General features: G+C 41.0%; 1 protein-coding gene across 1 annotated transcript; it reads right to left on the bottom strand.

Moving 5' to 3' along the window:
* Positions 1-469: 469 nt before the first annotated feature.
* Positions 470-9,744, bottom strand: RGSL1 (regulator of G protein signaling like 1). The gene is given in 6 exon segments (XM_089895587.1): positions 470-607; positions 610-869; positions 872-1,540; positions 2,577-2,886; positions 3,733-3,807; positions 7,647-9,744. Coding segments are annotated over 6 exon segments (1,698 nt in total). The 5' UTR covers positions 7,893-9,744.
* Between the last annotated feature and the right edge of the window lie 13,815 nt (positions 9,745-23,559).

Here is a 23,559-nt window from a genome sequence, read left to right as displayed (position 1 = left end):
GTTGAGAGTCCGCCTGCCGATGCAGGGGACACGGGTTCGTGCCCCAGTCAGGGAGGATCCCACATGCCACGGAGTGGCTGGGCCCGTGAGCCATGGCCGCTGAGCCTGTGCGTCCGGAGCCTGTGCTCCACAACGCGAGGGGCCACAACAGTGAGAAGCCCACGTACCGCAAAAAAATAATAATAATAATAAAGAATAAACCCTCCGATTTGGCCATTTCCGTGATGGCTAGTCTAGGGAACAGAGACCCTGTATTTCAGTACATGAGGTTTAGAACAGAGTTCTTAAAACTTCCCTCAATAGAACAGTCCGAGGTTCACAATTTTGGGTGACTCCCTATAAGGGGGAATTGAAGACCACTCCTCCGCCTCCGTCCTACTTTGGAGTTTTGGCTGCTTCTTGGGAATTTATATAACTTGCTCCTAAGTGATCAACCAACTCTTCAGTATGGAAAGTGTTGTGTGGGTAGTTATATCATTAAGTTAGCCAGGATAGATGACCAGATAGGATTTTTGGTCAGTCTTGACCTAATCTTCCAGATACCAACCCATTTCTGTGAGGCATGGCCTGCATTGCAGATCTCCTTCTGGGCTCTGGGAATCCAGGGGTGTTCACATCCCCAGATGGCAGCAGCTCCTTCAGGCCTTTGATGGTTTGGGATTTTAGTGGTAGGCGTAGACCAATCTGCTCATTAAGGCAGAGCTCACAGATCCGGTTGCCCAGCATGTGCCAAAAGATGGCTTTCCCAGTCTTCCTGTTACTCATCAGGACACTGAGGAAATCGTGCAGGTCCTGCCATAGGTCCAGGAGTTGGACCTCCACTTTCAAATTTTGCTTCTTCAGGTGGTCCCAAAAGGGACTCCCTGCAAGGCATCAGCACACAAGGCCCAGTGGCTGTACCCCAAGGAGAGGTTTTGCTCCACGGCCTTCTTAATTGTCATGTGGGGGGAGTAATTGATGATGGGGGTGACAGTCCTCAGGTGGGTAAAGAATGATGTCTCAGAGAGGCCCTCCACGTGGAGGTGGCTCTTGGCTTTGTTCTTCACATTGGACTTCTTGGCACAGAGAATATCCTTTTCCCAGAAACTGATAATTCTCTCCTTTAAAGAGGTCTCTTTCGGGGAAGGCATTTGTATAACCAACTTGCCTTGAGGAAACAGCTCCTGGGGGAGCAAAGCGTTGATAGCTGGGCTGGTACTCACTTCCAGAGACCAAGAGCCATGGTCTGTCAACTGCCACATCTTCCTCTTGGCCTTCCCGCTCGAGTACCGCTTCTGGGGGTGGTGCCCCTTCTTGATGCTCATACTCAGAGGGAGCCCTCCTACGTGGGTATAGCAGATACTGTACAGGCGAGTCTCGTATTCCTGCATCAGAGCCTGGCACGATTCCTCCTTGGCCATGATCGTCTTAGCGTGGGTGTAAAAGTTTGGGAGCCAATAGCTCTGGAGTTTGAACAGAGCCACTTTTTGCTTGTGACTCAGGATTTCCCTCCTGGTGGTTGACTGGTTGGGATGCCAGACGGAAAGGTTCAGAAGGGCCTCTGGAAAGAAAGATAAAGGATGAAAATGATGTGGAATGGTGAGGTTTTTGAATTTTTCCAAATGTTTTTGTGTCCTGGGGTGTAGACAGGTCAGATATATAGTGAACATGTTTTTAGGGTTTGTTCAACACACAGTGACCCCTTCTTCTGGTTACCTTCCTTCTTCCCCAGAGAAATAACCGTTCTGTGGGATTCCTCAAGTTACTTTTCAGACTACTGAAAGTTATTGTAAAGGAAAGCAAGAGGTACACAAAACCATGTTCAAGAACAGGAAACATGTACCTCTGAATGGGATTTCTCAAAGTTAGATCTGACTGAAGGAAAGAGTTTGGACTGGACAAATTGAAAAAATCCCAACTAGCCCTGATTTTAATGTCATCAATTCTCAGTTATCTACATGAATAAAGAGGAGTGTGACTAAGCCCAAACAGCGAATCTTCTGGAACACATTTGTATTTGGGTTAGGAACACCTTCTCAGTTAATAAATAAATACATTTGAATGAATCTGATGTTCTAGAGAAGGGGTTGGCAAACTTTTTTCTGTAAAGAGCCAGTAGTAAGTATTTTATGCTTTGTAACCCATATATAGCCTCTGTTGCACAGTCTTCTTCTTCTTTAAGCCTTTAAAAATACAAAAACACTCTTAGCTCCTAGGCCACATGTACTGCATTTGGCCTGTGGACTGTAGTTTGTTCTCAAGAATCCCAACTGAAAAATAAAACAAACCAACAACAAAAACATGCCATGCAGGCTTAGAAGTGCAGGAGCTATTCAATTACTCTGTCCCAATTCCCCTTCATTCTTGCCAGCCACCCTTCACTGACAAGTACTATCTCAGGAACAGGCACATACCAGCTTCAGGACAACTGGTCTCTCTCAAGCCCTTCCCTGTTTAGGGTTGGGGTTCCCACTGATATCCCTGATGGAGAGGGTAGCAGTCTGCAAGGCAAGAGACTGGGGACTATCAGACACTGGATTGATTTTTTTCTTATATCTCCCAGGGATTTCACTTCGGATATGCTTTATAATTCTCACTGATGTTCATGTTGCAGAGAGTCACCACCCGTGAGCTTTCCTGCAGATGGGTGGCCTTCAGCATGAAGAGGAGGGACAGGTAGTAGTCTCTCACTTCCATGTCCACCTCATCTATGCTCAGGATCTTCTCAGCAAGAATCCAGAAATCCACCAGCTCTTCACCTATGGGTCGGACAGGATAGGATAGGCACCGAGCTGCACCCCAATCTTGCCCCTCAGCGGCTGCATCTGCATGTGGCCTCTGATCCCCCCACCCCCAACCACCAGCTTGCTCTAGTGCCTCCAACATCACCTTCAGCCACTCCTTTGGCTTAAGGCGTCACCTCCAGAAACGTCCTAATGCAGGAGCTGATGGAAGGCACGGAAAAAAGGGACTTAATGCATAGGAGTCTTTCATGAGTTTTTTTTGGTTGTTAGAAAAACTGTCAGTTTAGGGAAAACCACGAGACTCTGAGAATAAATCATTAGACATTTAGGTTTTGTCCAAAAAATAAAGATCAGGGGTAAAAGAACATTTCCTAGATCATGACTCAGAGCAGCCTGCAGAGGACACTGGAGCCAAAAGGTGCCAAAGACTACATTCCCTGTTTCACAGCTTTGCCAGGGCAGAAGTCTGAGTGACAAACTGTGAGACAGTCGGTCTAGTTCTTCCCTGCCTGATCCCTGGTGATCCAGAATTTCACCTTTAAACTAGGATTTGTTCCTCCATGAAATGTAATGATGATGAACAGGAATGTCAGCCAGTGCTCACTGCCAGCTTCCTAGACTCATCAACTACTGGACCCCATAGAACAGAAAGCAGGACATCTCAACACTTTCTGGCATAGGTGTGGCCTCAGAGTTCTTCTCAACACAGTCCTCCAAGTATCTACTACCCAACCACCACAGTCGACATGAGAGTTTAATCCCTTTTGCTAACCATGGACTAAAATATAGAGGAAAGAACTCACCAGCAGTTGCTTGCCCAAGTGGTAAAAATGTAAAAAGCAGAAATGTCTACCTGGCTTGATGCTGTTTGTCCTACTTACCTGCTTTATAGTTTCTTCCATAGTCACCCTCAGGAGCTCCTATCCCTCTCCCTCTCCTAATCCACACATCAAATTCAGCTGCCTCTTCCCCCATCCCAAACCATACACCATTCAAGAATCATACTCACCAAGTCATGGTGTATTTCTGGCCACAAGCTCCACTATGAATTTTCAAGAGTGTAAAATGGTGTCTGACAAAAGACCTGCAAAAGAAAGCTAAGAAACAGCCAAAGGGGTCTAGAGTTTCTCTTCATGAAAATGTCACAGTCCATCTGCAGCCACAGGCGAAGAGAGGTTCCATTGCGTTCCTATTTCAAGGGACATTAATTCTTAACTTTATTGCACTGAATCAACTTGCTTTTTTCAAAACAACCAAGAAAGATTAAACTGCAAGATTCACTTATCTTTTGGCTCCATCCTGCCCCGACCTGGGAGTTATCTTGCCCGTGTGCAAAGGCCAAAGCTCATGACATTAAAAGGTATTTATTTTGTGTATTGCATTATTCATTTCTACAGGACTTAGAAAGAGCAAAGGCTTAAAGCCTTTTCATAAAGAGAAATACCTTTGGATTTGCCTAAATTCTTTAACTGGAGAAAGTAGAGAGAACAGAGGATGTGAGGATTAAAGGTACAAATTACTTAGGGGGGCATTAAGAGTGTCCAAAATTGATAGAAAATTCTAGGCTACTGTCCTCTTTTGTCAAGGAGAAGGGTCTGTGACCTAGGCAGTTTTGGGACTAATGTGAAAGGGCTTGTATGTTTACAGGTAGCTATGCTTAGCAGTCTCACTGTAGGCATCAAAATATCTCAAGGTGCCCCCAAAGTACTTGTGATAAACCAGAGGGGCTAAAGTGAACTCTCAGCACAGCACGTCATTCTGACCTTCTCCCCGAGACCGGCAGCCCCAAACTTTTGTCAGTCTGCGGCCCCCTCCTTCTCTTCCCTTTGTCCTTGGCTGTATCGATGGAAGGTGATAGTGTTGCCTGCACTTCACAAATATCGGTCTATGAAGGAGACTCAATCCTTAGTGACCCCTCCCTGCTCTGCACTCAGTGTTGGACAAGACACGCCCTGCCTGGCTTGTGAAGTTACCTTTATGGGATGTGCAGTGGGACTGTGAAATCGTGAGATTTTGTGGGAGTAGCGCGTGGGAGCATTTTCACCATGTGACATTTGTGCCATTCAGGGCAGGAGGCTGATGTGGAAAACATGCTGGGCCTGGAGCCACAGGACGTGGTCAACTCTAGTACTGTCCCAGATTTGCCAAGTGATCTTAGGCAAGACATTTAACTTCTGAGACCCATCTGTAAGGAGGGAGTGATGTTGACCTGACAGGGTGATTATGGAAATTAAATAGTAGAAATTTGTAAATTGACAGCAACACTCAACATGAAATACCACTGTCTTCCTAAATAGACCACAGCCACCTAAATGGCCAGGACATTCTCAGGATTCTACTTCCCACATTACGTTCGCCATTTCTATAACATTATTGTGGGCTGCATAATTAAGTTGACAAACTGATTAGCTAAAATGCCTTAAGGTTACTTCTGAAACCTTTCATTAAGACAGTGGCAGATGCTAGAGTATGAGTGCGGATCACCCCCAAACACCTGCTCTTCGAGGCCTTTTCCTCCTTCCCTTTTTTACCATGTCGCTGGCACCACCATCCACCCAGGCACCCAAGCCTGCTACCCTGATCCCTCTCTTCTTGTTACCACTTCTCTCTGACATTCAAAGTGATAGGTCCTGCATTTCGCTTTGTGAAAAATCTCTCCTATTTATCCATCCTCTTCATCATTTTGCCTTTAGACTCTCATCACCTCTCACCTAGACTCTTGAAATAATCTCCTGACTAGTTTCCCTGCCTCCACTGAGGCCCCCTGCCAGCTCTATCCATGGCCAGACTTCTGCAGAAATAATTTTCCTAGATGAAAGTCTGATCATGTCACTCCTTTACCTAAACCTCTGATGATTTTCTCCTAACCTCAGAATGATGTCCAAACTCCTAAGCTCGGCCTACCTACTCTCGGAGGCCTGGCTGTGCAGCCTCATCTCTTGCTATGTCTGCCTCTCACAACTTTTTCTTCAGCCTTAGAGTTTCCCCCAAGGTGCCATAGGACTGTATTCCATGGTGCCTTTTCTTACTCTGTCCTGTCCCTAAGGCCCCTGCTTCTCTTGATACTCAACCCCCGTCTTTTCCTCTTGCTTCTTTATCCACCCTTCCCTCCCCATCTTCGTCCCCAGACAATTGTCAATAACTAGTCTTCTTTCCAGGCTTGGCTTGTGTGACCTCTTCACTGGCACCTTTCTGACTCCTCCAGGTAGGAGTGGCCTCTTCCTCCAATGTACCCCACTGCCTCCCAGAGACTTCAATCATGTCACTCAAAACCCTTTGCACACTAACCTTAAATACTGGTCTCTCACATTAGACTGGAATTCCTTGAAGACACAGATGGTATCATTAATATCTGTGTCCCCAGGACTAAGCTCAGTGTCTAGCACAAAGTGGCCACCCAATAGGTGTTTGTGGAATAATAGTGTTTTTTCCTAGTTTTGTGAAATTTCACCTTTTAACAGGCAGCATCCATGGAAAAATGTGCACTGAGATGAGCAACTATTTATAAGGCACCAGCATTCAGATGTAACCAAATATTTAAGCCAAAAAAGAAGCAGGATTAGTGTAGGTTTGGTTTTAAGAATATTTTGGTATTTGAGGTTTGTTTTAGTTGCATAGATTGAGAATATATATAAATTTGGTTTCAGTTAACAACTCAGCAATTGCTATCTGCCAAACACTGGGTGAAGGGAGTAGAGCAGAATGAATAATCCATGGTCCTTCTCCTGGAGGAATTCACAACTTCACAATCCAGTGGGGCAGATACACACATATAACACAAGAAAGTTGCAAAGTGCCAAGGGGCACAGAGGCAGGGAGAAATAAGTTCCTATTGGGAGGACCTAGGAACTCCTTAAGCAGAGCAGGATTTAACTAGAGATCTGAAAAATGGTTAAGAGTTTGGTGGGTGAAACTATGGAAACTAAGAACACAGCCAAGGAGAAGCGTAGAGGTGGGAGAATGCCAGGTGTGCTTTGCAGGGGTAGAGCGGCCATCACTGCAGCACTGGGTACCAGCAAAGGGTGTGATGAAAGATAACTGTGTACAGGCAAAGGTGATCGGGGAGCCTGGGGATTTAGGATTTCATTATATCAATAATTGGAACTCCTGGAGATTTTAGAGGATTTTCTACTTCATATTTATTTGCTCAAATTGAAATAGTTTTGATTTGGTAAGAAGTTTATTTTTTAAAAAATGCTGGAGAGGGTGTGGAGAAAAGGGAACCCTCTTGCACTGTTGGTGGCAATGTAAATTGATACAGCCATTATGAGGAACAGTATGGAGGTTCCTTAAGAAACTAAAAATAGAACTACCAGATGACCCAGCAATCCCACTACTGGACATATACCCTGAGAAAACCATATTTCAAAAAGATTCAGGTACCACAATATTCACTGTAGCTCTATGTACAATACCCAGGGCATGGAAGCAACCTAAGTGTCCATCGACAGATGAATGGATAAAGAAGATGTGGCACATATATACAATGGAATATTACTCAGCCATAAAAAGGAATGAAATTTTGGGTCATTTGTAGAGACGTGGATGAATCTAGAGACTGTCATACAGAGTGAAGTAAGTCAGAAACAGAAAAACAAATATCATATATTAACGCATATATATGGAACCTAGAAAAATGGTACAGATGAACCTGTTTGCAGGGCAGAAATAGAGACACAGATGTAGAGAACAAACGTATAGACACCAAGGGGGTAAAGTGGCTGGGGGTGGTGGTGGTGGTGGGATGAATTGGGAGATTCGTACTGACATATATAGACTATTATGTATAAAATGGATAACTAATAAGAACCTGCTGTATAAAAAGTAAATAATATAAAATTTTTTTAAAAAGACACTCAGCTCAGTAAGATTCACTATTCAGCTGTAGATGAAACATTTGGATTTAAGTCTGAGAATGCTTACTAGGAGAGAAAGAGATGTGTTGAAAAAATCAGCAAAGGTTTCATCCTCTAGAAGAATTATAAGATTTGTGGAACCAATCATCTCTATATGGGGAGAAAAAAATCTCTCATAAGCAGGATTGCTTTGAGCATGGGAAAATGAAGCAATTGAATGGATCATTTCACAAGGGTAAATCTCAGCATGACGATGGCTTTTAGGGTCATCTAACTCAATATCTCCCCTCTCCAGGACCCTCGTCTGCAACATCGCATTGCTTAAACACTCCCAGCTGTGGGGAGCTCCCCGCCTCACAGGACTGCCCGTTCCATTTATGAAGAGAGAAAATAGTTTCGTAAGATCTTTCCTACCGTGAACTGCCTTCCTTTACCTTCTTTCCGTTTGTTGAAACTCTGCCCTCTGAAGCTTGATTGAATTCATCTAAGTCCTCTTTTAATGGACAGAGATCCCATATTTACAAAGTCATTACAACCTTCTGCCTACCTCCACCCCCTCTGGCTAGTCACTAAGCATTTCTTCAGTAATTCATCACATGGCCTCCTTTCTCTCTGGTTCCCTTCTCATTGCCTGAAGGGGCACCCACAACTCAAGCATTCCACATCCTTCTTAGGGAGGAGCATAAGACAACTATTACCCATGTTCTATGTTATATTAGCATGGCCGGAAATGGGGTTAGCTTTCACCATCTTTAATTTGTGCAGTCACTTTTCAGAAATCAAGTCAAATTTCAACTTGTCAGTTTGGGCCCAACATTAAAGCCCCCAAAATAGGCTTTTTTGAATATATCGGTAATGCAACATATTTATTATTTCTCTCAAGCTTGATCATTGTGCTTCCCAAGTTAATCTAAGGAAATAAATGTTGACTGCCTCAAAACCAAGCATAGATACCACAGGTGGACAAGGTGGCCTCTCTAGGTTCATTCTAATTCACTGCCCCTAATTTTAGTGTATAATGTCAACTGGTAAATAGTAAGTTAATTGTTCTATCAATGGCCCAGCATTTTTCCATCATACCTAAAGTGTATAATGAAAGACTTACGGGGCTTCCCCGGTGGCACAGTGGTTAAGAATCCACCTGCCAATGCAGGGGACGCTGGTTGAACCCTGATCCAGGAAGATCCCACATGCCACGGAGCAACTAAGCCCGTGAGTCACAACCACTGAGCCTGTGCTCTAGAGCCCGCGAGCCACAACTACTGAGCCCGTGTGCCGCAACTACTGACGGCCACCTGCCTAGAGCCCATGCTCCACAACAAGACAGGCCACTGTATTGAGAAGCCCGTGCACTGCAACAAAGAGTAGCCCCTGCTCACCGCAACTAGAGAAAGCCCGCGCACAGCAACGAAGACTGAACGCAGCCAAAAATAAATAAATAAAATTATTAAAAAAAACACTCATATAATGAGAAACTTAAATATTATACACTAGTCCTATCTGTCAGCTAGCTAAATGTCTGGTGAGAAAAGTACATGGCACTCCACCTGGGTGAAGTTGTAATAACATAAGAAAACTAAATAATCCCCTTCATTACTTTTCCTAATGACACTTTGGCGGTTATTGTCTTCTAATAATAGAAATAGAAATAGAAACCCAGACAATCAAACACGATTGTAACAGAACTGATGCCCGTTCTTGCCCTCTGATCCATAGATGTCTTTTTCTTTTGCTACCTAGTGTTGTAAATATTTATGTGTTTTTTTCTATCTTCCTCCTCCTCAGCCCTCTGCTCATCTTTTTATGATAATTCCCTGATTTAATTTATCTATTCCACATGGATAATTTCAAAATCTATGTTCTCAGTCCAGACTTCTTTCTTTGGCTCTAGTTTTAAATATCCAATGAGCTATGGGCTATGGACACCTGTCAAGCACTTTCATCTCAACGTTTTCAAAGCTGATCTGATAATTTTCCTTCCCAACCTTCTCCTTTTCCTGTTTTCTCAGTCTCAGTTACTGGAACCACCATCCAATTGTCTAAACCAGAAACTTGAAAATCATCTTTGATTCCTGTTGCTCTGTTTCACTCTCTCTCTCTCTCAATACTCCCCTATGCAGTGGAGGAGTATTCCTCAACTGTCTGCCTCAACAGACTGAGCTCCATGAGAGGTGGGATTTTTGTCTTTTCATCTTTCTTCCTCTAGACACTAAGAGTGTTTGCACAGTGTCTAAGTTCTGTAAATGTTGAATGAATTATTCTTTCAAGAAAAGATCTTCAATCGTTTGGACTTCTGTTCATTTGTTGTTATTCACAAATCCTGGCATGGATTTGCTGAATAAGATTATTGGGACGATCTGAGTGCAGGAAAGCAAGGCTTTGGATAAATTTCTCAATCGATTGTTTTCTATAGTCACACGTACTGTTGGTGACAAGGGGCTTGACTGAGAGCAGTGCTTGGCATTAACAATACAGTCTTCACAGGATATAGGAACAAGGCTCTCCATATCCTCCACTTCCCTGTCCTATTTCTCCATTCTTGTTTTTCCATTCTCACCTGTTTTGCCTTCAAACTTTATAATAATCTGAGCAGGCTTTCAACATTCGTTCCACACAATAGTGATACTGATGTGGTAACAAAGAAATTGTTGGATAACCCCAAACCTCATGCTAGCCTTCTCCCTGGAGGCGGTATGACACAAAAATGGGCCAATATGCATTTTAATTCTTCCCTCTTACTTATCCCGCCTAGTTGCCTTAGTTGTCTTATGAATGGGACTCTATCTGATCCTAAAAGATGTGGTGGCATAAGGTGGGTTAAAGGGAGAAAAGAGAAGAAAAACAACTGGTATGAATAACATAAAATCTACATGTGGTGGCCCTGAATGACTGACTCATTCCTGTCAACGACCACGAAGGTGAGTGGTTTGCCTTATTTGGGGGGCTCAAAGCCGCGGAGACATCCCTCTCAGAGACTCACCAGCATTGCTCATGTGGCCTTGCTCTTCCTGCCACTGTGATTGATTAGGAGCAGAATTAGCCCCCAGTCAACAGAACCCTGCTCCTTATGAATGCACAATGACACCTTCCCCTAGGGGTTCCAGATTCTATACCTCTGGTAGAGACCTCAGTCTGAAAATAAGTCTTTACGTTACCTAATCTTCTGGATTCCCTTAACCATACAGACTCTTCCCATACTTAGGGCTTTAGTCCATACTGTTTGGTGTGGTTCGACAGTTTCTTTAAAATTGTTGTCTAATTCTAGATCCTGAGTTTAAGTTCTGTCTTTTTAACTTGATTTTATGCTTGGAGGGAGTAGGAATCTGTTCATTCATTTCTCATGTGTCTTTTGGATCCAATATCCTGCTAGAAATTTAACAGGTACACAGTGAATGTTTAATGACTTGTCTCTCAGAGAAGCTGGAAAATTCAACCTAATATCCATGCTGTTTTCCACCCCTTCTCTTCCTTCCCAAATAGTTTCCTCTGGTTGGCTGTGGGTTACTATCCACTGGCTTTGAAAAAAGATTGAATAAACATTAGCTGAATGCCTTCCATGAGGAAGAATTAGATGAGGTGTTTATACTTGATTCTCATTCCATTCTCAGCCATGCAAAATAGGGATTATCATCACCTCCTTTTCAACGAAAGATAGTAAGTGCAACACTGAGATTGGACTCTGCCTATGTGATTCAAGAGCCCATCTTATTTCAAATGTGCCAGTAACTCAAACCTCCCTTTCACATGTAAAACATGTTTTAATGGGCTTAGAAATAAGTCTCTTGGACTTGCTCACAATGATGTGTTTTTCTGTATAATTTCTCCTGCCACTTCTTGTGCGTATCCTTATATGTTTAATTAGACTTTCTTTCCCACAGATGTTATAAAGGAAGACATAAACAATATCTATATGGAAAGGAGCTACTTAGAAAAAGGTACCCCACATATCTAAGAATTTTACCATAAGACTGAGACAAAGTCATTTAATATTTTCATCAAATCATAGCATACAAAAGAACTGCAGATTTTCTGTGACCAATTTTGACCAGAAATGTTCTAACCCTGATCAATCCCTCATTCGTCTAGACCAGTCACTCCAGAAAAATAGAGGCAAGCAAGAGGCAATATGGGAAAGAAGTTATAATTCTTTCATTTTAATTTTTCTCAGGATGGTATAATGATTTTCTATTGTAAACTGGGCCAGGCCTACTTCTGGGATCATGAGTAGCTCAAAGAAAATAGCAGAACACTTTTGATCCACATAGAAAGAGTTTTAGAGATGAAGAACAATAATAACTGAAGAGAAAGGAGGCAGAAGTAATTTCTAGCAAGGTCTAAAACATTTGTAGCAAGTTGGAAATTTGGAGCTCAGCATGAGTTTACTCACAGAGAACAGCTGGTTATAAGACAAGTGTTCAGAAGATTTTAATGTGGAAATTAACTTTTGATACTCATTTTTATTGCCTTCAAATGGGTTTGCAGAGTAAGTTCTTGTTCACTTGAAGGAGAGGCAAATGATTTTGGGTAGTCCCGGGTTTGGGTCTGATTTGCCACATTTAGATCCCTCCTTACACTGTCCTAGGATCCCTGTAAATTAGCCCAAAGAGGATCCTGAACACTGAGTGGGCCAGGGGCAAGTGCATTTATTAGGGTTTTGTGTAGCTTTGTTTTGGTCACTCAGTCTCTGACCATCCTTCTTATTTGGGCTGAAAAATTGTGTGAGTCTTGGAGGGACTGTCTCCTGCCAGAGAGGCCGGACAGTCCCTCTCCTGTCCTGGCCGCAAGGACACGGGCACCTGTCCGAGACTCAGCAGTCAGATCCTCCATCCAGGGCTCTTCATCTTGAAGGGGTGACTCAAAGCAGTTATACTCCAATAAACAATAATAATTATAATAATTTTAAAAAGCAAGAGGAAAAAGCTCAGGGGCAATGAGAGATTATGCATGGTGGTGCTTATTACAGCAAAGGCTCATTGGTGATGGTGCCAGCAGTAGTGACACAGTGGAGGTGTCCACAAAGGCTGAAAGAAGATGCTGTAGTTGAAAATTACCTTTGATTGCAATGGGAGGTGGTGCTAACCACCAAAGTATATGTGGATATCATAATAGCAGCTATGGTGTATGGATATCAGAATGATCCAACACACAGATTCTTTGTGGTGGCAAATGATCATAGGGTCCCTTGGAAAAACTGTGTGGCAGGCTCAGTGAGATTCTACTTGAGAACATAAACTACATGGTGGCAGGAATTTTTTACCGTTTTTTCAAGTGATGCATCCCCAACATCTAGAGCAGTTTCTGTCACGTGGAAGTGCTCAATAAATATTTGAGTGAATGAATTAATACGAATATGAACCATAAATGAGCCGTCAGGTAGAATTCCAGACCCCTCATCCAATTTTCAGTCCTGAGTCAGAACTAGAAGCTCTTAAATGAAAAGAAAGCATTTTGCCCCTTAGGAAGAACCTTGTGATATTTTTGCAAGTATTTCCTGGGAGTCTCTTCTTAACTTTTGCCAGAGATCTGCCGCCATTTCCAGGGTAAGGGTGCACTGGAGTAAAGGAGATGCCCAGAGCTTTGGGAAATCATTGCACACTAGATCTGCTCCAACACACAACTGGTAAGTGGTAGAGCTGAGACGTGAACTTAGGTATAATTTTTTAAAAAACAATATATATTTATATTTGCCTGATAATAATAATCATCTGGGGCACTTGTAAAATATACAAAACACTTGAGCCTCACCCAGGCTCTTCTAAGCTAGAGTTGTCAGAGCATGAACATGGTAATGTATGTGTTTTTTGTTTTGTTTTATTATTTGTTTATTTATTTATTTTTGGCCATGTTGCGTCTTTGTTGCTGTGCGCAGGCTTTCTTTTTTTGTGGCAAGTGGGGGCTTCTCCTTCTTGCGGTGCGCAGCCTTCTCATTGCTGTGGCTTCTCTTGTTGCAGAGCATGGGCTCTAGGCATGCGGGCTCGGTAGTTGTGGCTTGCAGGCTCTATAGTTGTGGTGCACGGGGTTGGTTGCTCCACAGCCTGTGGGATCTTCCCGGACCAGGGCTTGAACCCGTGTCTCCTGCACTGGCAGGCGGATTCTTAACCACTGCGCCACCAGGGAAGCCCAATGAATGTGTTTAGCAAGCACCCCAGGTGATTCTTATCATCACACAAGTAAGGGAGACATCTGGTACCCTTTCACTTTGGGAACTAGAAGGTCTTGAAAGGATCAGGGATGTAACCATCATGTAATTCAAGCCTCTAGCCAGCGTTGTTGGCTTTTAGTCCTTGCTATTATTGGGGTGACAACTCTCCATTTGGTTGCTAATAGCTCCAGTAGTCAGCCTCTTTGAGCTGCAGGGAAGATAGCAGGGCAGTGATAAGGAGTAGAGGGTGGCTTCACATAACTTCATTGAAGACAAGTCTAAAAGCATAGTGTCTTATCATTAATGGGTGTTGAACTTTGTCAAAAGCTTTTTCTGCATCTATTGAGATGATCATATGGTTTTTCTCCTTTAATTTGTTAATATGGTGTATCACATTGATTGATTTGCATATATTGAAGAATCCTTGCCTTCCTGGAATAAACCCCACTTGATCATGGTGTATGATCCTTTTAATGTGCTGTTGGATTCTGTTTGCTAGTATTTTCTTGAGGATTTTTGCATCTATGTTCATCGGCGATATTAGCCTGTAGATTTCTTTCTTTGTGACATCTTTGTCTGGTTTTGGTATCAAGGTGATGGTGGCCTTGTAGAATGAGTTTGGGAGTGTTCCTCCCTCTGCTATATTTTGGAAGAGTTTGAGAAGGATAGGTGTTAGCTCTGCTCTAAATGTTTGATAGACTTCGCCTGTGAAGCCATTTGGTCCGGGGCTTTTGTTTGTTGGAAGATTTTTAACCACAGTCTCAATTTCAGTGCTTGTGATTGGTCTGTTTGTATTTTCTATTTCTTCCTGGTTCAGTCTTGGAAGGTTGTGCATTTCTAAGAATTAGTCCATTTCTTCCAGGTTGTCCATTTTATTGGCATATACTTGCTTGTAATAATCTCTCACGATCCTTTGTATTTCTGCAGTGTCAGTTGTTACTTCTTTTTCATTTCTAATTCTATTGATGTGAGTCTTCTCCCTTTTTTTCTTGTTGAGTCTGGCTAATGATTTATCAATTTTGTTTATCTTTGCAAAGTACCAGCTTTTAGTTTCATTGATCTTTGGTATTGTTTCCTTCATTTCTTTTTCATTTATTTCGGATCAGATTTTTATGATTTCTTTCCTTCTGCTAACTGTGGGGTTTTTCTGTTCTTCTTTCTCTAATTGCTTTAGCTGTAAGTTTAGGTGGAAATAAAAATAAACAAATGGGACCTAATGAAACTTAAAAGTTTTTGCACAGCAAAGGAAACCATAAACAAGATAAAAAGACAACCCTTTGAATGGGAGAAAATATTTGCAAATGAAGCAACTGACAAAAGATTAATTTCCAAAATTTACAAGCTGCTCATGCAGCTCAATATAAAAAAACAAACAAACCAATCCAAAAATGGGCTGAAGACCTAAACAGACATTTCTCCAAAGAAGATATACAGATTGCCAACAAACACATGAAAGAATGCTCAACATCACTAATCATTAGAGAAATGCAAATCAAAACTACCTGTCAGAATGGCCATCAACAAAAAACCTACAAACAATAAATGCTGGAGAGGCTGTGGAGAAGAGGAAACCCTCTTGCACTGTTGGTGGGAATGTAAATTGATACAGCCACTATGGAGAACAGTATGGAGGTTCCTTAAGAAACTAAAAATAGAATTACCATATGACCCAGCAATCCCACTACGGGGCATATACTCTGAGAAAACCATATTTCAAAAAGATTCAGGAACCACAATGTTCATTGTAGCTCTATTTACAATACCCAGGGCATGGAAGCAACCTAAGTGCCCATCAACAGATGAATGGATAAAGAAGATGTGGCACATATATACAATGGAATATTACTCAGCCAAAAAAAGAAACTAAATTGAGTTATTTGTAGTGAGGTGGTTGGACCTAGAGTCTGTCATACAGAGTGAAGTAAGTCAGAAAGAGAAAAGCAAATACCATATGTTAACACATATATATGGAATCTAGAAAATAAAAGGTTCTGAAGAACCTAGGGACAGGACAGGAATAAAGATGCAGATGTAGAGAATGGACTTGAGGACACGAGAAGTGGGAAGGGTAAGCTGGGACGTAGTGAGAGAATGGCATGGGCATAAACACACTACCAAATGTAAAATAGCTACTTAGTGGGAAGCAGCCACATAGCACAGGGAGATCAGCTCAGTGCTTTGTGACCACCTAGAGGGGTAGGATAGGGAGGGTGGGATGGGAAGGGTGGGAGGGGCATGCAAGAGGGAGGAGATATGGGGATATATGTATATGTATAACTGATTCACTTTGTTATAAAGCAGAATCTAACACACCATTGTAAAGCAATTATACTCCAATAACGATGTTAATAAAAATAAAAGCATAGTGTCTTAAGGAATGTGGGTATATATCAGTGCTGTATAGACCACTCTTCTAGGAAGAGAACTGAAAGAATTTCCTTTCCCCAGGTTATGATCTCTCTTTTCCAAAGGAAGTGATAATCTAAGGAAAGATGTGTGCATGTGTGTGTGTTACCCTGATTAATGAATGAGGTAATTGATGATTGAAGAAGCATGGTAGGCTACAAACTCATCTTGGAACACATGAAACATCAAGACACACATGCAAATATATTGTACTTTAAAAAAAATGTGTGCTATTTTGTGTATGCTGTTTTTTGTACAATAAAATGCTTAAATTTTGTTTTGCATTTTAAAATCTGACACTAAATTTACAAGAGCCTTTTTAAGTTCTTAGGAGAAACTTCTTTGTTAGGTTTGTAAATCTGCCTTGTTAGGTATGTAAAGTATTTTTTAGAATCATATTTTCAGCCCATAATATGAAAAGCCTAAGGAATTTTAGTTAACAAAATATGGAAATGGTATCTGTTTAGGAAAATTTGATTTATCAAATGTATGATTTTATTGAAAAATGAGGAAAAAGTGAAAGCAATTTAAAATAAAATTACATTTAAAAGTAATTCTACATGCCAAGTTTAAAAGCTTAACAATTAGTTTACAAATGTGTACCATAATATGTTGAATATTGATTATAACACAGCAATTGCCAGCATTTTGTGGTTGGCACCGCGCTCCATTGGAAGAGCCCATTAATAATCTTCTACCTTTCACCTGAAATGCAAATTAACGAACTTTGCATAAAACAATTTGTGTGGCTCTTCCTTAGCCATCCTTCCTAGGGGGCAGGAACTCAAGAGTTTTCTCTGGTACCATCGGGCCATGAAATCCCATCACTTGAGCTGCACTGCTGGGCTTATGAGTACAGGAATGTATGATCTCAGAGTGCCTCCCCTGAACCCCTCTAACAAACTCCTGCGTATCCCTCAAAACCCAGATCAGAATTAAATTGACATTTCATCCATGTTACACCTGTACTAGATGCTTTGTTTACTCATTCACCAACTATTTATTGTATGCCTATGGGATGAGCTAAATGAGCATTTTGCTGATTTTTATAGAGTTGCTAAAAAAACAGCCATTTTAGCTCAAGCGTTTTGACACTACTGTGTTTTTGAGACACACAAACATATATATCTATATGTTTATGTATATACAGCTATCTGTATCTATATATCTATCTATATATCTATATATCCATCTATGTATCTGTGTATGTAGATCTATACATATATACTCTATATCTATCCGCTGGATTTTATGCTTATTCATGTCCACACATCTAAGTTTAATAGGAAACAAACAGACCTTCATTATGCTTACTAGATGCTTGGAAAACAGTGGCTTATGTATTTTTCTACCTTCCTCTTCATCCTTCCCTCATTTCTTTTAAAATTGATACCTCAGCACAAATGGAGAGCAAGGGCCCTTTCCTAGCTCATGCAAAGATGGTGCCCTCTGGTGGATGGTGGTAAAAATTACACCATTCTCTCCAGAATTCTGTTTGGGTTTTTTTATTTTTCTCTTTTTCCCAGATTTATCTTCAGTTGATTTTACATTCCAGCGTCATTAGGATTACTGTCAGAGTGCTCATAGCTACTGTGATATGAGGAATGCAGAAAGTTCCTTATCACCCAAACAGCAGCCCTGCCCATTCCACCATTATATCAGGCCTCAGTAATGATCCTTTGTGGCTTTGAAGGTCCCTGCTACTATTTATTATTTTACCTCAAAGGTACACATTGTGAGACATAATAATATTTTGAGGCATTAATTTACTACAAGAGATGAGCTCATCAGTATCTGATCTCAAAAGTACTCAGAAGCAAGACAGATCTGTCAAAAAGTGGCTTAGGTATCTCTTCAACTTCTACCTTTGTAGAGAGAAAATACCTTAAAATAGTAATATTTTGTCTGTTCTTTTCTGCCCTTGTATATAACTTTTCTCCCATTAGTGAAAGGCATTGCCTCAAGATGAGGTCATATTGTAATACCAAAAAAATAAAGTCAATTTTTAGGTTAAAATAAATCGAAAATATGCTTTTAATATGAAGAAGAGGAGGCCTGCATGAAGTAGAAAACAGAGTTTTGTCAAATCACTAGGAACGAATATAGAGGAAAACCAGACTCCCTGCCACCCCAAACTCAAGGCACTAGAGGAGTTCGAACGAGGCCACAGGAAGGAGGAGCTGCAAGGCTGGGCAAGGCCTGAAAATGTACCCAAGGTTGTGGGTAAGAAACAAGGGGACGGGACCCAGAGGTGACAACCAGGAACAGAGAAGAACCTCCAGGGGAAAGTGCAGAGCTCCACGGTCACCAGGAGCAAGGAGAAGCACAGAAGCTGAACTAATGTCTGGGGAATATTTTATTTCCACCCCGGGGACCATGGCTCATCTCCTGTGGACAGCATCATTACCTGATCATCCCCCTGGTGCAGGGTGTACACCTCCCGTGGAGAGCTGCCCGCTGCTCACACACTGGACGTTCAGCACATGCATGCCAGCCTGCATCCTGAGACACTGCTGAGCCCCCTGTAAATAACACTGGGTAGTACCTCCCTCCTTTGCAATCGTCAGAATGCTCACAGATCCCCAAAACCAGAGAGTAGAGGCTCTTAACAGCCAGACAACAATTTACCCCTGCTACACCTTAACTTTTGAACAAGAAAATTAACACGGAAGAATAACGCCAGAACCAAAGGAAAAGGGTTACATCTTGTTTTCCTAGGAACTAGAAGTAAGGGGGAAACTAGAAGGATAATAGCTCTCTAGAATCCTTGTCCCAGCCTCACTCTGTTCGAAGCATAAATATTTTAGCCGTGACCACAAGTAGGGAAGCTTAGATTCTCCACATCCTGGGGACAGCAGGGAAAAAAGCAGAATGGGTGGCATAAAGACATTCTTTTGCAAGATCCCAATACTTGAACTCTACCCGCACAGAATTCTATTCCCTTTGACTCGCAGCTATAGCATTATGTGACATGGCTAAATGTCTACCTACATTAAGCCACTTTGTTACAATTTTGGAGTTTTAGGTTATCATCTATAAGTCTACTTCATAGAATAGTAGTGAGGATTAAAAAGAAAAATATGCAGAATAAACAAGCCATTGGATTTTGTATCGGAGTATAATTGCTTTACGATGTTGTGTTAGTTTCTGCTGTGCAATGAACTATATCAGCCATATATATATATATATATATATATATATATATATCCCTTCCCTTTTGGACCTCCCTCCCCTCCATCCCACCTATCTAGGTCATCACAGCGCACTGAGCTGAGCTCCCTGTGCTATATAGCATTTTCCCACTAGCTATCTATGGTACTGTATTTATGTCAAACCTAATCTCCCAATTCATCCCACCCTCTCCTTCCCCTACCCTGTGTCCACATGTCCATTCTCTACGTCTACATTTCTATTCCTGCACTGCAAATAGGTTCATCTGTATCACTTTTCTAGATTCCACATATATGCATTAATATACGATATATGTTTTTCTCTTTCTGGCTTACTTCACTCTGTAAGACAATGTCCATCCACATCTCTACAAATGACCCAATTTCCTCTCCTTTTATGGCTGAGTAATAGTCCATTATATATATGGACCACATCTTCTTTATCCATTTGTTTATCGATGGGCATTTGAGTTGCTTCCATGACCCAGGTACTGTAAATAGAGCTGCAATGAACATGGGGGCACATGTGACTTTTTGAATTATGGTTTTCTTGGGGTATATGCACAGTAGTGGGATTTTGGGTCATATGGTAGTTCTATTTTTAGTTTTTTTAGCAACCTCCCTACTGTTCCCCACGGTAGCTGTATTAATTTACATTCCCACCAACAGTGCAAGAGGGTTCCCTTTTCTCCACACCCTCTCGGCATTTAGTTTGATGATGGCCATCCTGACTGGTGTGAGGTAATACCTCACTGTGGTTTTGATTTGCATTTCTCTAATGATTAGTGATGTTGAGCATCTTTTCATGTGCCTCGTAGCCATCTGTATGTCTTCTTTGGTGAAATGTCTGTTTTGGTCTTCCACCCATTTTTGGATTGGGCTGTTTGTTTTTTGATATTGAGCTGCATGAGCTGTTTGTATATTTTGGAGATTAATCCTTTGTCCATTGTTTCATTTGCAAATCTTTTCTTCCATTCTGAGGGTTATCTTTTCATCTTGTTTATGGTTTCCTTTGCTGTGCAAAAGCTTGTAAGTTTCATTAGGTCCCATTTGCTTATTTTTGTTTTTATTTCCGTTACTCTAGGAGGTAGGTTATAAAAGATCTTGCTGTCATTTATGTCAGAGTGTTTTTCCTATGTTTTCCTCTAAAAGTTTTACAGTGTCTGGTCTTATATTTAGGTCTTTAATCCATTTTGAGTTTATTTTTGTGTATGGTGTTAGGGAGTGTTCTAATTTCATTCTTTTATGTGCAGCTATCCAGTTTTCGCAGCACCACTTATTGAAGGGGCTGTCTTTTCTCCATGGTATATTCTTGCCTCCTTTGTCATAGATTAACTGACCATAGGTGCATGGGATTATCTCTAGGCTTTCTGTCCTGTACCATTGATCTATATTTCTATTTTTGTGCCACTACCATACTGTCTTGATTACTGTAGCTTTCTAGAATAGTCTGAAGTCAGGGAACCTGATGCCTTTGGCTCCATATTTCTTTCTCAAGATTGCTTTGGCTAGTTGGGGTCTTTTTTGTTTCCATACAAATTGTAAAATTTTTTGTTCTAGTTCTTTGAAAAATGCCAGTGGTAATTTGATACGGATTGCACTGAACATGTAAATTGCTTTAGGTGGTTTAGTCATTTTCACAATATTGATTCTTCCAATCCAAGAACATGGTATACCTCTCCATCTGTTTGTGTCATCTTTGATTTCCTTCATCAGTGTTTTATAGTTTTCTGAATACAGGTCTTTTGCCTCCTTAGGTAGATTTATTCCTAGGTGTTTTATTCTTTTTGTTGCAATGGTAAATGGGATTGGTTCCTTAATTTTTCTTTCTGATCTTTCAATGTTAGTGAATAGGAATTCAAGAGATTTCTGTGCATCAATGTTGTATCCTGCAAATTTTCCAGATTCATTGATTAGTTCTAGTAGTTTTCTGGTGGCATCTTTAGGATTTTTTACATATAGTGTCATGTCATCTGCAAGCAGTGACAGTTTTACTTTTTCTTTTCCAACTTGTATTCTTTCTATTTCTTTTCCTTCTCTGATTGCCATGGCTAGGAGTTGAAGAACTATGTCGAATAATAGTGGCAAGAGTGGATATCCTTGCCTTGTTCCTGATCTTAGAGGAAATGCTTTCAGTGTTTCACCATTGAGAATGAAATTTGCTGTGAGTTTGTCATTTATGACCTTTATTATGTTGAGGTATGTTCCCTCTATGCCCACTTTCTGGAGAGTTTTTATCATAAATTGGTGTTAAATTTTGTCAAAAGCTATTCTGCATCTATTGACATGATCACATGGCTTTTTATCCTTTAATTTGTTAATATGGTGTATCACATTGATTGATTTGTGTATATTGAGGAATGCTTGCATCCCTGGGATAAATCTCACTTGATCATGGTGTGTGATCCTTTTAATGTGTTGTTGGATCCTCTTTGCTACTATTTTGTTGAGGATTGCTGTGTCTATGTTCATCAGTGGTATTGGTCTGTAATTTTCTTTTTTTGTGATATCTTTGTCTGGTTTTGCTATCAGGGTGATGGTGGCCTCATAGAATGAGTTTGGGAGTGTGTTCCTCCCTCTGCAAATTTTTGGAAGACTTTGAGAAGGATGGGTGTTAGCTCTTCTCTAAATGTTTGAAAGAATTCACCTGTGAAGCCATCTGATCCTGGACTTTTGTTTGTTGGAAGATTTTTAATTACAGTTTCAATTTCCTTACTTTTGATTTGTTTGTTTATATTTTCTAATTCTTCCTGGTTCAGTCTTGGAAAGTTGTACCCAGACTGAACCAGGAAGTTGCTTGTAGTAGTCTCTTAGGATGCTTTGTATTTCTGTGGTGTCTGTTGTAACTTCTCCTTTTTCATTTCTAATTGTATTGATTTGAGGCCTCTCCCTTTTTTTGTTAATGAGTCTGGCTAAAGGTTTATCAATTTTGTTTATCTTCTCTAAGAACCAACTTTTAATTTTATTCATCTTTGCTATTGTTTTCTTCTTTTTCTATTTCATTTATTTCTGCTGTGACCTGTATGATTTCTTTTCTTCTACTAACTTTGGCTTTTCTTTGTTCTCTTTCTAGTTGCTTTATGTGTAAGGTTAGAGTGTTTATTTGAGATTTTTCTTGTTTTCAGTTTCAGGAACAGAAAAAGTATTCCCTTTTTCAGTTGTAATACTGATAAATGTCCCATCAAAGTGGTGGTACTAATTTTTACTCAACCTCACAGCCCATTAATCAACAAGTTCTCAGATTCTCCTTCCTAAGTAACTTTTCTGGTCAGTTCCTTTCACTCCATCCCCACCCACTGCCCTTGTTCAGGCATCACCAACCCTGCATTGTTACAATATCTCTTAACGAGGTTCCAGTCTTCATTGATTCCTATCCACATTGCAACCACAGTGAATGAAGACCTAATCTTGGGAATAAAGATCTAATCATGCCACTGGCTAATCTGAATTCTCTAGTGGCATCCCCTTGACTTGTGGATAAAATCCACGTCCTTAGAATGAGCTTCAAGTCCCCTCGTGTTTTGCCCTGGCCTCATTTCCACTCCCTTCCCACATTCTCTCCAGACATATCAGAAGCTTCTAGCTGGGTCTGAAATGGGCTTCCTATTACACATTTTTTCTCTATCTGAGAAACTCTGCCTTTCCTTCAAGGCTTAGCTCAAGCACTGCCTCCTCTCAACTGGGAAGGATATCTCTCCATGCAACTTCTAGTCATCTCTATCGGTACACTTGTCACCATGTTTCACCAGTCTTTTTTTACTGGGAAGTCTTTGAAGTAGGAAACCATGTCCTGTCTTGTCTCTTTAGAATCTAGCCCTATGCCTGGAGGTGCTCAATGGATGTTTGTTGGATGAATGAATACATGAACACATAAACACATGAGCTCCACCATAAAATGCTTATGTTATAGTTATAAAGACAGAACAGATACATACAAATGATGCAAGTCACTAATGCTAAGAGTGAAATACCAAATGAGTGGAACAAATGACCAGAGCTATGCAATTACAAGGGAGAATTCACCCCAGCTGTCAAAGGCAGGACAAATTGGATCATTCCCAAAGAACAGCTGGAGAAACTAACATATGTGTGTTCAAAGTTTATCTTGACTCCTTTCTCCTCAATTAAACACAGAAGAGGCCGAATGAAAGGGTGTGGATGACTTGGCATAATTATAACTTCCCAGAGACATAGGCCCCTTTTGTGTAAACCAGTGTTTTTCAACCCTTTTTTCATTTTTGTCCTCCTTAAGGAAGCTTTTC

This window comes from Delphinapterus leucas, chromosome 1 (genome assembly GCF_059928025.1).
Source record: "Delphinapterus leucas isolate spDelLeu-1000000601 "Yukka" chromosome 1, BTC_Dleu_Yukka2, whole genome shotgun sequence".
Taxonomy (NCBI): domain Eukaryota; kingdom Metazoa; phylum Chordata; class Mammalia; order Artiodactyla; family Monodontidae; genus Delphinapterus; species Delphinapterus leucas.
Note: the sequence above shows the minus strand (reverse complement) of the source record. Positions and strands in the feature narration are given on the sequence as shown.